Source organism: Eulemur rufifrons, chromosome 25, assembly GCF_041146395.1.
Source record: "Eulemur rufifrons isolate Redbay chromosome 25, OSU_ERuf_1, whole genome shotgun sequence".
In the NCBI taxonomy this organism is placed as follows: Eukaryota; Metazoa; Chordata; class Mammalia; order Primates; family Lemuridae; genus Eulemur; species Eulemur rufifrons.
The window spans coordinates 11,702,905-11,717,126 of NC_091007.1; the positions used below are offsets into that span (position 1 = coordinate 11,702,905).

The window sequence follows — 14,222 nt, forward strand, 5'->3', positions numbered from 1 at the left end:
TAAATGAGATCATTTATTTCAATGTGCCAAGCACTGGGGCTGCCACGCAGTAGGCTCTCAATAAGTGTTCATTTGTTTCCTTTCCTTCTAGAGCCAGTCCATTAATCACTCACATCTTAAAATGAATTGGTACCTCACATGTTAGCAGAGTAACTGGAATTTTGAGAAAGGGGACATTTGGGGAACATGAAAACTTGACTTGGCCTGGTGTCCCTGGGCTCCAGAGCCTACATTGCCCTGAGAAGCAAGAGAGAAGGGAAGGAGGAGCTGGGAAAATTTACAGAAGATTTTGTAAAAACGGAGGTAGAAGAAACCTAGGTACCTGACAGAGCTGATGTTCAATACATTTGGAAATATATACAAAACATACAATGAATGATTGGACACTTCACATACTTTGCTGTTTTGCTGCAGGTTCATCCTACCTACTCTTCAATCCACTTAATGTTCTGCTTTATAACGTGGCAGCCATGGAAAAGTCCAAGAGGGTCATGTGATCCAGTGTCCAATATGGAATCAACATAAGTTTCAGTCTAAGAAGAGAGAATGAATAAATATCCAAAGGAATTAAAATCATCATGTTGAAGAGATGTCTACATGCCCATGTTCACTGCAGCATTATTCACAACCACCAAGATAGAGAGTCAACGTGGTGTCTATCAATGGTTGAATGGATAAAGAAAATGTGCTGTATATACACAATGGAATACTGTACAGCCTTAAAAAGGAAGTTCTGTCATTTGTGATGACATGGAAGAACGTGGAGAACATGTTAAATGAAGTAAGCCAGGCACAGAAAGACAAATACTACATGATCTCACTTATATGTGGAATCCCAAACAGTCAAACACAGAAGGAGAGAGAGAGTAGAGGCTGAGGGAAAAGGAGAGATGTTGGTCAAAGGATACAAAGTTTCAGCTAGACAAGAGGAGTAAGTTTTCAAGATCTATCAGACAGCATGCTGACCACAGTTAATAATAATGTATTGTATATTTCAAAATTACTGGCCGGGCGCGGTGGCTCACGCCTGTAATCCTAGCACTCTGGGAGGCCGAGGTGGGCGGATCGTTTGAGCTCAGGAGTTCGAGACCAGCCTGAGCAAGAGCGAGACCCCACCTCTACTAAAAATAGAAAGAAATTATATGGACAGCTAAAAATATATATAGAAAAAATTAGCCGGGCATGGTGGTGCATGCCTGTAGTCCCAGCTACTCGGGAGGCTGAGACAGGAGGATCGCTTGAGCTCAGGAGTTTGAGGTTGCTGTGAGCTAGGCTGACGCCACGGCACTCACTCTAGCCTGGGCAACAGAGTGAGACTCTGTCTCAAAAAAAAAAACAAACAAAAAAAAAAAAAAAAAAAAAAAAAAAAAAATTACTAAAATAGTAGATTTTAAATGTTCTCACTACCTAAAAATGAGTATGTCAGATGATTAATAGGTAAATTAGTTGGATATAATCACTCCACAATGTATGCATATATCAAAACATCACCACATTGTATCCCATAAATATAACAATTACTTGTCCATTAAAAATAAAAATTTGAATTAAAAAATAATTAAAACTTTAAGGAAAAAAGACCAAATTCAGTAAGCAACTCAGATGTCTGAGTTTTTCCCTTATTAGCTAATGTGTACACTGCTATTTTTAATTTCATGAAAGGTCAGCTCACATATTTGAGTGGAACATAAGAACTAAACCAAGGTAACGTAAAATATAAAAGAATATGATTACCAAAGCAAAGGACAGGAAGTCAACTGAAATGTAAACTCGGAAATGAAGGAGCAATGTTGAACACTGGAGAAAGATCTATCTACTGGGATGTTGTGCCAGTGTAAATAACATAATGTACCGATGAAGACATTGCAAGCAACGTTATACAGAGAAGAGGATTTGAATGACAGGCAGCCTAGAAGCAGGCTTATCTGACATGAAAGCACAAAGAAATATAGTTAATTTTGAGTACAACTTAGGAGATAAATTTTGAAATAGAATTTAGAAGACCAGCGGACCCCACATGGGTTTGATACATTTTTATGGCAAAGTTTATATTCTGAAGACTAAGAAGAGGAACTAGTCCCTAAATGTACAAGCGCTAGTGTCTGTTATTAAATGCAGCAGAAGTAATGACATGGTGCGGTTTCTGTTGCTTTTCTACATGCACAGCCATGGTGGATGGCATGACAAACAGAAGATGATATGACAGGATATTAACGATAAAAAATTATCTCAATGCAGAGGAAACAAAAGCAGCTTTTTCAATCTGACAACTGACCCAAAACACCTATCATAAAGTATACATCTTCTTAAATCAAAAAAAAAGTAAAATATGTATTGCTTTCAGCTGTCATAATAGTCATCCTATATGAAATGGAAACATTTAAAAGGGACAGAAAGAACAGTGGGTTGGAAAAATGGATATGGTTTTGTATAATCGAAAGCAGCTCCTAATAGGGATGATTTTTGCTTTTCTCCAAGAAATCTGTGCTATGGAACAAAATGGCTAGAACATAATAATGTTCAATAAATGCTGATTGAATGAACAAGTGTAAGCTTACAAAATGCTAACCGAAATCAAACAATACTATTGCTTTTGGAGAACGAACTCAGAAGATAACTGAAAACTTTGTAGGTAAAACTAAGTTTGGTTGCCTACCTAGTTCTATGATTTCATGTAAAATATTAACTTACCCATTTATTTGCAGAACTTATATCCTTCCACAAAGCTAAATCATTAAATGATACTGTTTGAACAATGTAAACATCATATAGATTAAAAAATTAACATATTTGATAAGGTAGGTAAGTTTATTTTAACACTGCATTTTTTTCCAAAGACCTCAAATAAAAATGAAAATAACACAATGGCTGTTATTTTAGAAATGTCAATAAATCTATGAATACAACATTGAAGTCTTTTCTTGCATATCCAACACAAGAAAGACAAAGGAATAACTCTCAGGAAATTTTAATTTAATCAAACCTGAGGGGATAATTTCAGATTTAATAAAATTGCTACCATGTAATAGTTATCTGTAACAAAGCAATCAGGCACAAAATACCTGTTTTACAAGTCGTTTGAAAGGTATTTCATTTGCATTAGTCTTAACTGTGTGCATTTACATAATGACACTGTTTTCTGCCACTAAGTTTTCAGTAAATATGTGGTTGATAATATTCAGTCATCTTGGATTCCAACTCACCTCCTTGAAACATGAGGATGTCTAAAAAAATCAAATGGTATTAGTGGCTCCAAAAGAAACTGAAAAACAAAATAATAGTGTGTGTATTTCTGGGGGAAAAAGTGAAAGTAAAATGGAAATTAAGCACTGTTGCTGTGTACCTATTAGTTTTCCATAATTGGTCACACAGATGAATACAGTTCTTTTAACTTAGAAAATCATTCAAGAAAGCTAATGCAGTAATTACCATGCAAGTTACCTAGGGAATCTAAGACTAATTACTGAAGCTCAAAGACCTTCTGCTGGGATAAAACCTGTTTACCAGAAGTTTCCAGAGCTTCACAAAGGAGGGCAGAACAGGGGGTATCTCATATCATGTTTAATTTAAATTTAAGCCTCTCTATATTATTCTAAAGTATCTGAGTTTCATGCTCAAGCAAATGATTATCAGTTTCAAAATCAAGAGAGTGAGAATGTGAAAAACAATAATTTCATAGACTGAAATCTAGGTAGATTTTCCACAAATTATTCTGTGCATTAGCCTGTGCTTAGGAAAAAAAAAATAACAAATTCTAATGGGAGAATAAATAAATGGTTTTAAAAGCAGATAAGGCAGACACCTCAACATTGTTGACTTTGTACAACTACATGTACATGAAATTAGATGGCAAGAAAAAACAGGAGGCGGGACATCTTCAACTCTTACTTAAATCCCTCTTTAACTAGGTTCAAGTGAAACTTAGACTGTCTGGAGGACAGGAATGGGTAAATCCGAGTCAGACGGACACGTACGCTTGTGGTAACCATGCCAACGTGGAAGGTGAAACAAGCAGTCGAGTCCCAAAGCAAACAGAGTCTCAGGGGCAGAAAAGTCCTTGGAAATACATTAGTCCATTTGGAAGGTCCTTGAGAATCTGATGGAAGTTATGGATTCTTTCCCCAGAAACATGTACAATATTTCAAGTACAGTTTCAAGGGCTCTTGGAAACCACTGGCACAGACTTCAGATGAAGAACCTTTCTAGTTAAGCCTCTCATATTTCCAGGTAAAGGCTAAGACAAGCTAAAGATTCAAATCTCAGGCTACAGAGTTCTCAGACCCACAATTAAGTGTAAAATAAATAAAAGCTTAGGAATCTATAAAAAGAGGATAAACTCCATCATAGCACACATACAAAATTGCTGAGAAGATGGACTTGGAGAGACCCTATTTCCTGCATAAACCAGCTTTAAATTGCAGTTGCTTTTCTTTGGGGGAAGAAAGTCCATTTTCTCTTAGCATTTAGATTTTTCCCAGACCAAGGAAAGGTCTTCTGTATCCAGTTGTCCCCAAAGTCAGCTCAAACTCATACTGTCCAAGATGAGCTTGTCTTCTCAAAAGCAATTTCCCTTTGAAAGCTTTCAGTTTGTCAGTAGCACCACGATTATCCCAATCAACCAGACCCAAGATTTCTCATTTGACTTTATTTTTCTTCTCCTTCACTTAGAGAACTGGAAAGTCAACAAGCAACCAGGTCCTACCACATCTTCAGTCACATAGCTATTTATTGGGTAACATCTGTGTGACAGGCACTGGAAATACACAGATAAATAAGACATGCCACACCCCCAGAGAGCTCCTAGTCAAGTGTCTCTCCCTTGATATTTTCATAGGTACCACTGATGTTGCAGATGCTCACTATCCTGTGGTCACTTTTCTTACTGCTAACTACTACCTGCTGTGGCTCCTTTAGACAACTCACTCCCTCCTAACACTCTAGCCTACTCATAACATTATGCTGCCCGAAACAAAAATTCACCTTGTAATTCCTTTGCTAGCAATATCCTTATTGGGCTCCCAGTGTCTCAAAGTGTCTATGGACTTTACTCTGATAAGCAGAACCCTGTGCATCATCAGAACCTCCCCTGTCTACCTAAAACTATCCCCTTTGTTTCAAGCACCTTGTAGTTCAAGTTCATTGCTCCAGCCCAGCTAGCCTTGAAATTTACTGGGCTTAATTCCTGGCCCCATCATCGCAAAATTGATCTCTCCCTCCCTTTCCACCTGTAGCTTCCAGGACAGAGCTACAGCTCAAGTCATATGTCTTTCCACAAAATGTTTCAAAAAATTATATCCTACAGTGATCTTGCATTAATATATCACAATATTTGTCTAAATCACTCCTTCTGACATTCAATCATAAATATTCATATTTTTATTTCTTGTCTCTCAAAACTGACTATAAATTCTTTGAGGTCAGTAAGAAAAACTTTCATTTTTCTTGTTTACTTTCATGCATCCACTTACCTAATATATATATTTTTGAGGCCCTATTTTGTACCCAGTATCATACTGGGCACTAAAGGGGTCTATAATGCTTTGACATAGTAAACCCTAAACAAATTTGTTGGTGAATAGAATTTACCCTTTTTTCTTGCAAGTAGCATATTTATTTAATAAAAATAAGTTTTAAGCTGACTATCAGATCATTTAACCACAAGAGTCCCATAATTTTCAAATAGTCCCTAGTCCCTGAGATGACTCAGATTTGGCCAGCTATATTAGTAAAAATTGAGGAAAGTAGATGATTTATTATGATTTAATTGCACAGACTTCTGTTGTGGGTTTATATAATTTAGTTTACAAATATGCCCATAAAAAGAACATTATGGTATAATAAATATTCAAGTAAATAAATAAATATCATCATGTCTGTTCTCTTCATTGACAACAAATAATAAGGATTATAGCCCCAGATGTTTATTTAAATTGGCCCTGAAGGGATGGATAGGCCATTGAGTAATCATCATAGTTACGGATGCATTTTTTCAATACCAAGATGGTACTATGGAAAGAATGGCTATACTGTCCTTGGACCACCAATCTATATGGCTTTTCTATCCATCATAATCTGCAGCAATGATTCTTTCTCATGCAGCTCTGGATTTGAAGAGACTGCTGATTTTTGATGAAGAATAAAGAGGAGGAAGAGGAGAAGAAGGAGGAATGAAAGGAAAAAAAAACCGTTAAAGAGAATATATTTTAAAAATTGAACCAGACATTGTGTGTGAAAACTTGCAGAGATAATTTTAGGCTCTAAATAAGGTTACCTTTCTCCAGAGAGGATTTACGTTTGTTTCTATCAGGGACCCAAGCTAAGGCCAGATCTAAATCCAACTCAGGATGGAAATGATTCAAATTTGGGCTTCAGTTCTTTTGAGAATTGATTTTTCCAGGAATTGCTGGAAGCTCTGTTCAGTTTCTCTGCCTTTCAGCCACACTTTTGCGTTCATATTTGGCAGGTTCCAAGAAAAAGCAGCCCTAAAGGTCAGGCTCCCCTCCCTTGGTTTCTCTCTTCTTCCTGATTTTAGTCCTATAAATTCTCCCTGCTTCAGGTAGCTCGCTAAGGCCCTCAAACAGGTGTATAGTATACTTTGCATTATCCTCCACAGGCTCGGTTTGAATCAACTTAACAGCCCAAAGCAGAAGGTCCTATACCCCTACTTTCATTATTGCTGTCACTATGCATCTATCTTTCCAGCTAATTATTGTGGATTGATCCTGAGTAGCTCAATACCTCAATCTCTCCCCCTTCCTTTTCTGCCTATTCAGCATATGTAGAAAGTTCTCTCAATGTCAGACTCTGTTGCCACTTGTTTAGGTTACATTTGTCTCCCTGACACCACGGTCTCTCAAATCCAGTCTGGAATAGAGCTGTGTAGCATAAAATATCCTGCAAATGAAATAGATAAACAGGAATCCCTTTTTCAGCCTCTCACCCTAAATGCCAGGGAGGAAAGATGCTTAATGGTACCCTACAGGAAGTCATGACATCCATGTGTCCACCCAGTGGTGAGAAGAGATCCACTCTTAGCTTTGACCCAATCGGGAAGTGACTCTTTCACCCATCAGGGCTGACCAGTGCCCTCTCACACTGGTAATAAAATCAAAGGCAGCTGGGCCAACGATACCAGTGTACACTGACTGAAGGAGGAACAAGCAGAGCCACAGCAAGATACAGACAAGAAGGGTTACCTTCCCACAAGAAAGAACTCCAGGCAGCAGATATGTCTGAGAGTATATTAGGGGAAAACAAAGTCTCTTTAGTAAGATTTTTAAAAGATTTGATGTTTAAAGTAAACATTAAAAATATAAACAAGTAAAGAGAAAGACACATCTCTGGATCAAAGTATAATAAAATAATTTGGAACAGGACAAAGCCAGTGTGGGATGCACAGCAAAGAATGAGAATGTGGGCCAAAAAAAAAAAAATCCCCCAAAACAATAAATGAAACCCAACAAATAAAAAACAGAGCAGTCTAGACCAAGAAAGCACAGAGACAATTGACCTAGCTCTATGGTATATGGAAGGATTGTGGGGGGAGCTACCAGATAAGAATCAATGCACCCCCACCTCATATTGCTTTCATAAAATTTATTTCTGTCTGGGAGGGCTTCACGTTCTCCAAGCACGATGGATAACTCTAGAAAGGTCAACCGAGAACCTGGTTTTGCCAGGTTGATGTCTCCTCCCTAGGTTATTATTAAAAGAACTCATGCCCCTTGAATGTCATTTGTGTTAAAAAGCTAATAAGGAAAAACTAGAAGAGAACATGCAAGAAAACAAAACAGTTTTGATTCTAAAGTGATGGGATTATAGATTATGTTTTCCAAACATTCCCTAATGTTATTACCTTGTATTTGCAAAATAAGTAAATAAATGCTAAATATAAAATGGTAGAAAGAAGAGGCAACATCTTCTAAAATGTAACAAAAGACATAATAAAAAACCTTCTTTTGAATGTGGGATTTTTGTAATTAATTCCAGTAACATAATTACAAATTTCTGTATGAAAGATGGGGACGTAGGGCCATGTGCCTTGTGAGAGGGTCTTAGAATTCAGTCATCCTGATTGCCGGCTGGTCAGTTCTACTTTTCTTTTTAACATGTTTCCTATTTCCCCAAAAAGCAAATGAACAAGACATTTATAAATTTCATACTAGTTATAAAAAAATAATTTTTACCTAAAATTTGCATATTCTTCTGCTTGTCGTTTCCATGGACAGCTCTGTATATTTGCGATAATCTGAAGGTAGTCATCTTCCGAATACCTAAGAGTTAAATGTCAATGAAATTAGAAAATAATGATCTCACATATAAGTCTTCTTAGAGGATATTTTTATAATCGACTCATTTTAGTCCTCTAAATCTCTTCTGAAATAAGGTGAAGAAAAAACAATTAAAATCATACTCATTTCAAAATACCTAGGAAAATACAATTTGCAAATAATTGTGCTGCTGGTTTCAGTATGTATAACTCGCACATATCATAAGCCAAGTATAGTATTACAAACCATGATAGCACACCAACTCACATATGTATCTTATGGGCATTTCACCTTAGCTTTAACTCATTGACTAATAAGTATATGCTATAGAGATGTTTATCATAAATACGTAGTCACTTTTTTCAGACTCTCAGTTCATAGATTTACCTTCAGATGTATAGATAAAATGTCCACAAAATAACCATCTTAAGTTGCAATTTTGAACAGTACATAAAAATCCAGATTGGGGTCCTGTTCAGTGCTTCTGAAATTGTACCTCCATGACTATAAATTATTATATCAATATACACTTCTCTTAGCCCTTCAGTCCCCAATAGATCTCCTTCAATGTGAAACTTCATCATTAAGTATTAATTCCTTAAGCACAGAATACACTTTAGTCTTTAAGCATTCTCATTTGACATGCAAATATCCCTTTGAATGAGAAAACCTTTATATTTCCTTTCAATTAATATCTTAGTCATTAGTTGCCAGCTAGTAGAGAATAAGGCTCTACCACAATGACAGAGTATATGTTGGTGAAGGGACAGGGGACGGAGCAGGCAATAAAGAGCCGTGTCAGGAAAAGTTATACCCCTACCCACATATGGTACAATGCAACTTCTCCCGAGTTTATTTCCAAAGGGCAGTATTTCTTATAGGCAGGGAATGTAGTCAACCAAGCAACACCCTTCCTCCTGGGTTTCTCTCCCTTCAATGATGCTCCCAACATGAGTCAAAAACACATCACGGGTTGCCTGGGATGGGGTTAACATGTGGGTGTGTGGGAGAGACAAATGGATTACAAAAGAGCATGAGAGAACTTTTGGGGGTGAGGGACATGTTCATAATCTTGATTATAGTGAAGGTGTATGTGTATATATATACACACACACACACACACACACACACACACTAAGACTCTTGAATTGTACAGTTAAGTTGGAGTTTATGGAACATCACTCACTTCTCAAAAAAACTTTAAGAAATGTTCATTATTGGACTAAACATTCTATTTCCCATAATGATATAACTAAGATAATAGGCACTATATATCAGCCATTATTAAAGAGCAAATATCTAAAATTTGAAATTCGATTTACTGTGAACTTAGAGCACATTTAAATTGGTAATGCTTTTTAAAGAGTTCCCTGGATAGCTAATAAGTTTTTACTTTCTGTGAGCTCTCAGAGTGCTTTGACCAATATTTCTATAGTAGCCTTTCCCACACTGAATTTAATTATGAGTTCACACATTGGTTTCCCACTCTCTCTCTTCCCCTTAGGACATTGAGGATGGACCATTTCTAGCCACGTCATCCCTAGGACAAACTGATTGTTCTTGTTAACTGAGGAAATGCATATTTAAATATAAATATGAAATATAATGAGGCCATAAACTACTCTGAATAAACTCAAAGCAACATTTCCTTATTCCATGGATTATGGCTTCTATGTAATAACTTTCCTCAGTCCTGACTTCCACTGACTTTTCCTATCCACAAATCTCCCTGTATGAAAGTCCAGCCCTCCTTCAATGTATTGCCTGAAAATGCTCACATTATAGCTCAATAGCCAGTCAATTCTGTCAATTCACCAACTCATTCTTCCTAATTTCCCACTTCTTAGCATGAAAGGGGGCATGAGTCTATGTGTGTGTCCTGTTAAACTTGTATACTTTTTGTCGTGAGTAACCCCGTATGTGACTGTACCTATCTTCTTCTTTGAACTCCCTCAATAATAATCGATGTAGAATTTGCTGTAGAGTTCACACAGGAAACAGAGAAAGGGTTATGTTGCTGCATAGTAGATGTCTAACCTCTGCAACTTAAAAACAAAGCATTCAGTGAAGCCCTTTCTCTTTCTGGCTGACTCTTGGACTTGGGAGTAATCTCCATTCTCAACCCTTTTTGTTGGCATAGGGAGGGCGTGGGGATCCTCTCTTCCCTTCCTCTGTACTTTCTCTCGTTAGTATGCTAGAGCTGGTTTCACCCAAGCTTGTGGGAGTTGAGCGCTAAATTTTCAGGAATGTTGTGAACAAGTTGTTAAACCATTGGTAGCTTTGAAATGGGAGTGTTTACACCATAGGAATTGGCAAATGTGACACATCAGGGCTCTCTGCCTTCCCCCTCCACCCAAGTTAGTCGTTACACATGAACGAGTTCACCACTGTTCCTATACTTCTCCATCACAATTGTGCAACCTGTTGGCCTGGCTCCTACCCATTCATTGTCCCCATAGTTTGAGCCTCACTGAGGCCTGCCAAGAAGGCCAGGTAAGACTTTGCTGCCACACCTACCTCATCAAACAGGACTGATCCAGAGTGGTCCAAAACCTGGGTTAAACAAAACTATCACAGAAGAGCCAAACAGCAACTACTGTTTAATTGGGAAATTAATGGTGACTTTATTGTTGACCAAGGTGTTGTGCAAATGCTCGAGTACATTCTACTTTTACTTTAGCTTCATTGAAAAGCAGAGTTTATGACATTTTGAAATCATTCTTGGCTGTATGTTAAGCTTAGCCTTAACATAAAAATTGCTATCCATTGCCAATTAGAATAAAGGTGCATCATAAAATATATATATATATAGTCTATAAAGCATTCTGTTTTAAACTTCCCCCAATAAATTATAGCTGGCTCCAATTTAATTTAATATTGAAAGATGCCAATCACAATGTTTCTAATCTTACCAGCGAGTTAGCTGTATAAAATGGCTTTTGACTTTGTAGTCACTGATTTGTAAAACCAAGTGAACAATTATAGCAGACCTATCTATTACATAATAAAAGAACAGATACTTCCGGCCATTTTACAATCAGAAGATAGTACTCAAGCTACTTACTCCCTGATATTACTGTGTTCAAAGAATTATTTTTATGTCCAGTCTAGAAATGAAGCATTATCTTCTGATATTATAAAGGTGAAGACTAAAGAATATGGTATATTAGAGATTTTTTCCCTAAATCCTTTCCCTTTTCCACTGAAAAATAAATCACCAACCAGCTTTTTTCAAAAATTAGGATTGCCAGAGTACCATCATGATTATAATGTGGGAGAATGGTTGCAGGAGAAATCCATTTGAGAAGGAAAAACCACACGTGTGCTCCAAGTGTGGGCCAATTTGAGGGATAAGTGTGTCTCTGCAAAAGCTGCTTGTTAAGTCCAATGTTCTAAATCTCATCATACTTTCCGCATACTTACACGTATCGTTGGTTTTCAGTTTACAAAGCACAAAATCTTGGGAGGCAACTCTGCTTATGACATTACTTTCATTTTTCTGGATGATAAAACTAAAAGTTCTGGGAAGATAAACAGCTTTTTCAATATTGCATTGTAAGTGGATGAGCTAAGAATTAAACTCATGTCTTTTGATTCACATTCTGCCTCTTTCCAATATATCATGCTGCATCTCATCTATTTTCATAATGAAACTGAAAATTAATCCCATCAGAAACATTTTCTGGTCCCAAGATGTACAATAAATCACACTGAATAATGCAGCAAGTTATGTTCGAAAGAATAAATAACGTCTATTTAAATAATTAATTATTAGTAATTCTCAAAATGAGACACAAATTATAAATAACATACTAAATGATAATAAATGCCGTGTTAAAATTTTAAATATTTTTCTGGAAATGTCTCTTTGAAGATGAAGATCCACATGCTGTGACTAGTTTTATCTCAATTAAGATATAAATAGGGCTTTTTAAGGGCTATAATTTATGGTTAATTAATTTAATCATTAAATATTTACAGTAGTTCTCCTTTTATCCGTGGTTTCATTTCTTTAGTTTCTGTTACCAGTGGTGAGCTCTGGTCCAAAAATATTAAATGGAAAATTCCAGAAATAAACAATTCATAAGTTTTAAATTGTGCACTTTTCTGAGCAGTGTGATGAAATCTTACATCGTCTCACTCCACCTTGCCAAGGATGTGAGTCATCCCTTTGTCCAGCATATCCACACTTTTTACTATACACTTATTAGGCTCTTAGTAGCCATCTCAGTTATCAGATCGAAAAAACAGTTTATATATATATATATATATATACAGGGATTTGTACTATCCATAGTTTCAGGCATCCACTGGGGGTCTTGAAACATATCCCCTATGAATAAGGTGGGACTACTGCATTGAGTGTTTATTAGGTGCCTCGAAATTATCTTGGGGATATTTATTTATCAGTCCCATTTAAGCAGCTGAGACACTGATGTAGTTTCCTATAACATCTCTTCCCAGTGAAAGCCAATCTTTTCCTATCCATCTAGATGGGTGGGAACAGCCCAGTAATATTAAGTCAGTAGTTTTCTGAGTGATGCTCTGTGTAGATCAAAAAGTCTTTTGCAGCTAGTTTCCACCAATCCCCCTGAAGAGCTTAGCTCTACGTGAAAATAAAATCTGAAAATGCATCCAGTGCTAGAAGATTTTCAGTCAATACAGCCAATCATTTCCACTGGGTAAAACTTTTTAAAGGAATGGCTAATGAGTGGATAAAAGCTAAACAAAGAGAAGCGTATCTACGCAGTAGTACCAACATTTCATCCACTAAAGGAAGAAGACTTCAATTTACATTGTTTTCAATTATGCGTGATGGTAACCTCTAATTAGAATGCCACGGGTATTGTCAATTGGCATAGGAGAAAGGGATCTGAAACATTTCTTCTCTCCATACCTTTTAATGTTCCTCAGACAAGTTAAATAAATATTACAAAGTAGCTTCAGAGATTAACTCCAGAAGATGCCAATAATACTTCTTCCCAGCTCCAATGAAATCTCCAAAATGCTATACTGCAGTATTTGAAAAAGCCAAACATTGATTTTAAAAAGTGAGGGATACTTTGTGTATCCTAGAAAAATTAACTTTGGGGTACTGATATTAACTATATACTAAAGACATGCTATGAAATGCTATGAGCAGTGACTAACCTTAGCCAACCAAGAGGAAATGGTGCATCTATAATATTTAGAAAGGGGCGGATGTGGTACAGGAAAGGCTACACAGATTGGTGGTGAGCACTAGGGCTAACAACATGGTATAGTAGGAGAGCTGTTACCACCCCAAGTCAGCAGGTGACCCAGAAAGAGCTGTAGTTGCAGGTGAAGAGGAGGACAGCTGGGCAGGGGCTGTGGCCTTTGGTAGAAGATGCAGTTATCCTTAACCCCAGCCCACAAGGAGGATCCAGAGGGATAAGACCCACCCCCCAACTCTCTCTCATCCCACCTTCTACTCTCCTGCCAATGACCTTCATAGGCTGAGCCTAACCAGAAGCCAAAGGGTAAGAGAGTCCAACTGATGCAGTTCAAGGAAGTCAACCTCCAGAAGCACAAGGCAAGGAGGAAAACAGTGGAGAATAGATCTAGATGGTCAGCTAGGAATACGTGGCACAAATGGAAATCCATTCGTGGTACTATTTCTCAGCATTATTTTGGGGTAACTCAATTTTACTTCAATGGACTAGTTTGAGGCAATTCCCAAGTCAAGCAGGACCTCACAGCAAAACACACAATATAACTTTCAGTATCTTGAATCTTTTTCCTCACAAATATCTGCAACATGCAAATACATCACCAGGATAGAAAAAATGAATAAACAAAGAATGAACCTGCTATTTAAGATTGTCCTATTTCTTTTTACAATGTGATCACGATAACATGTCTAGAGATGAAAAAACAGTGACCTACTCATCTAATTTATAGAAAGAGATCTCCAGACATATAACAGTATAT

General features: G+C 37.0%; 1 protein-coding gene across 1 annotated transcript in view; it reads right to left on the reverse strand.

The window, feature by feature from the left end:
- ST8SIA6 (ST8 alpha-N-acetyl-neuraminide alpha-2,8-sialyltransferase 6) overlaps window positions 1–14,222 on the reverse strand; it is a 104,256-nt gene that overhangs the window by 25,489 nt on the left and 64,545 nt on the right. Inside the window, exon 4 of the mRNA XM_069458894.1 lies at window positions 8,187–8,273. Within this exon, the coding sequence (XP_069314995.1) occupies window positions 8,187–8,273 (87 nt within the window). The remainder of the gene's footprint in view (window positions 1–8,186; window positions 8,274–14,222) is intronic.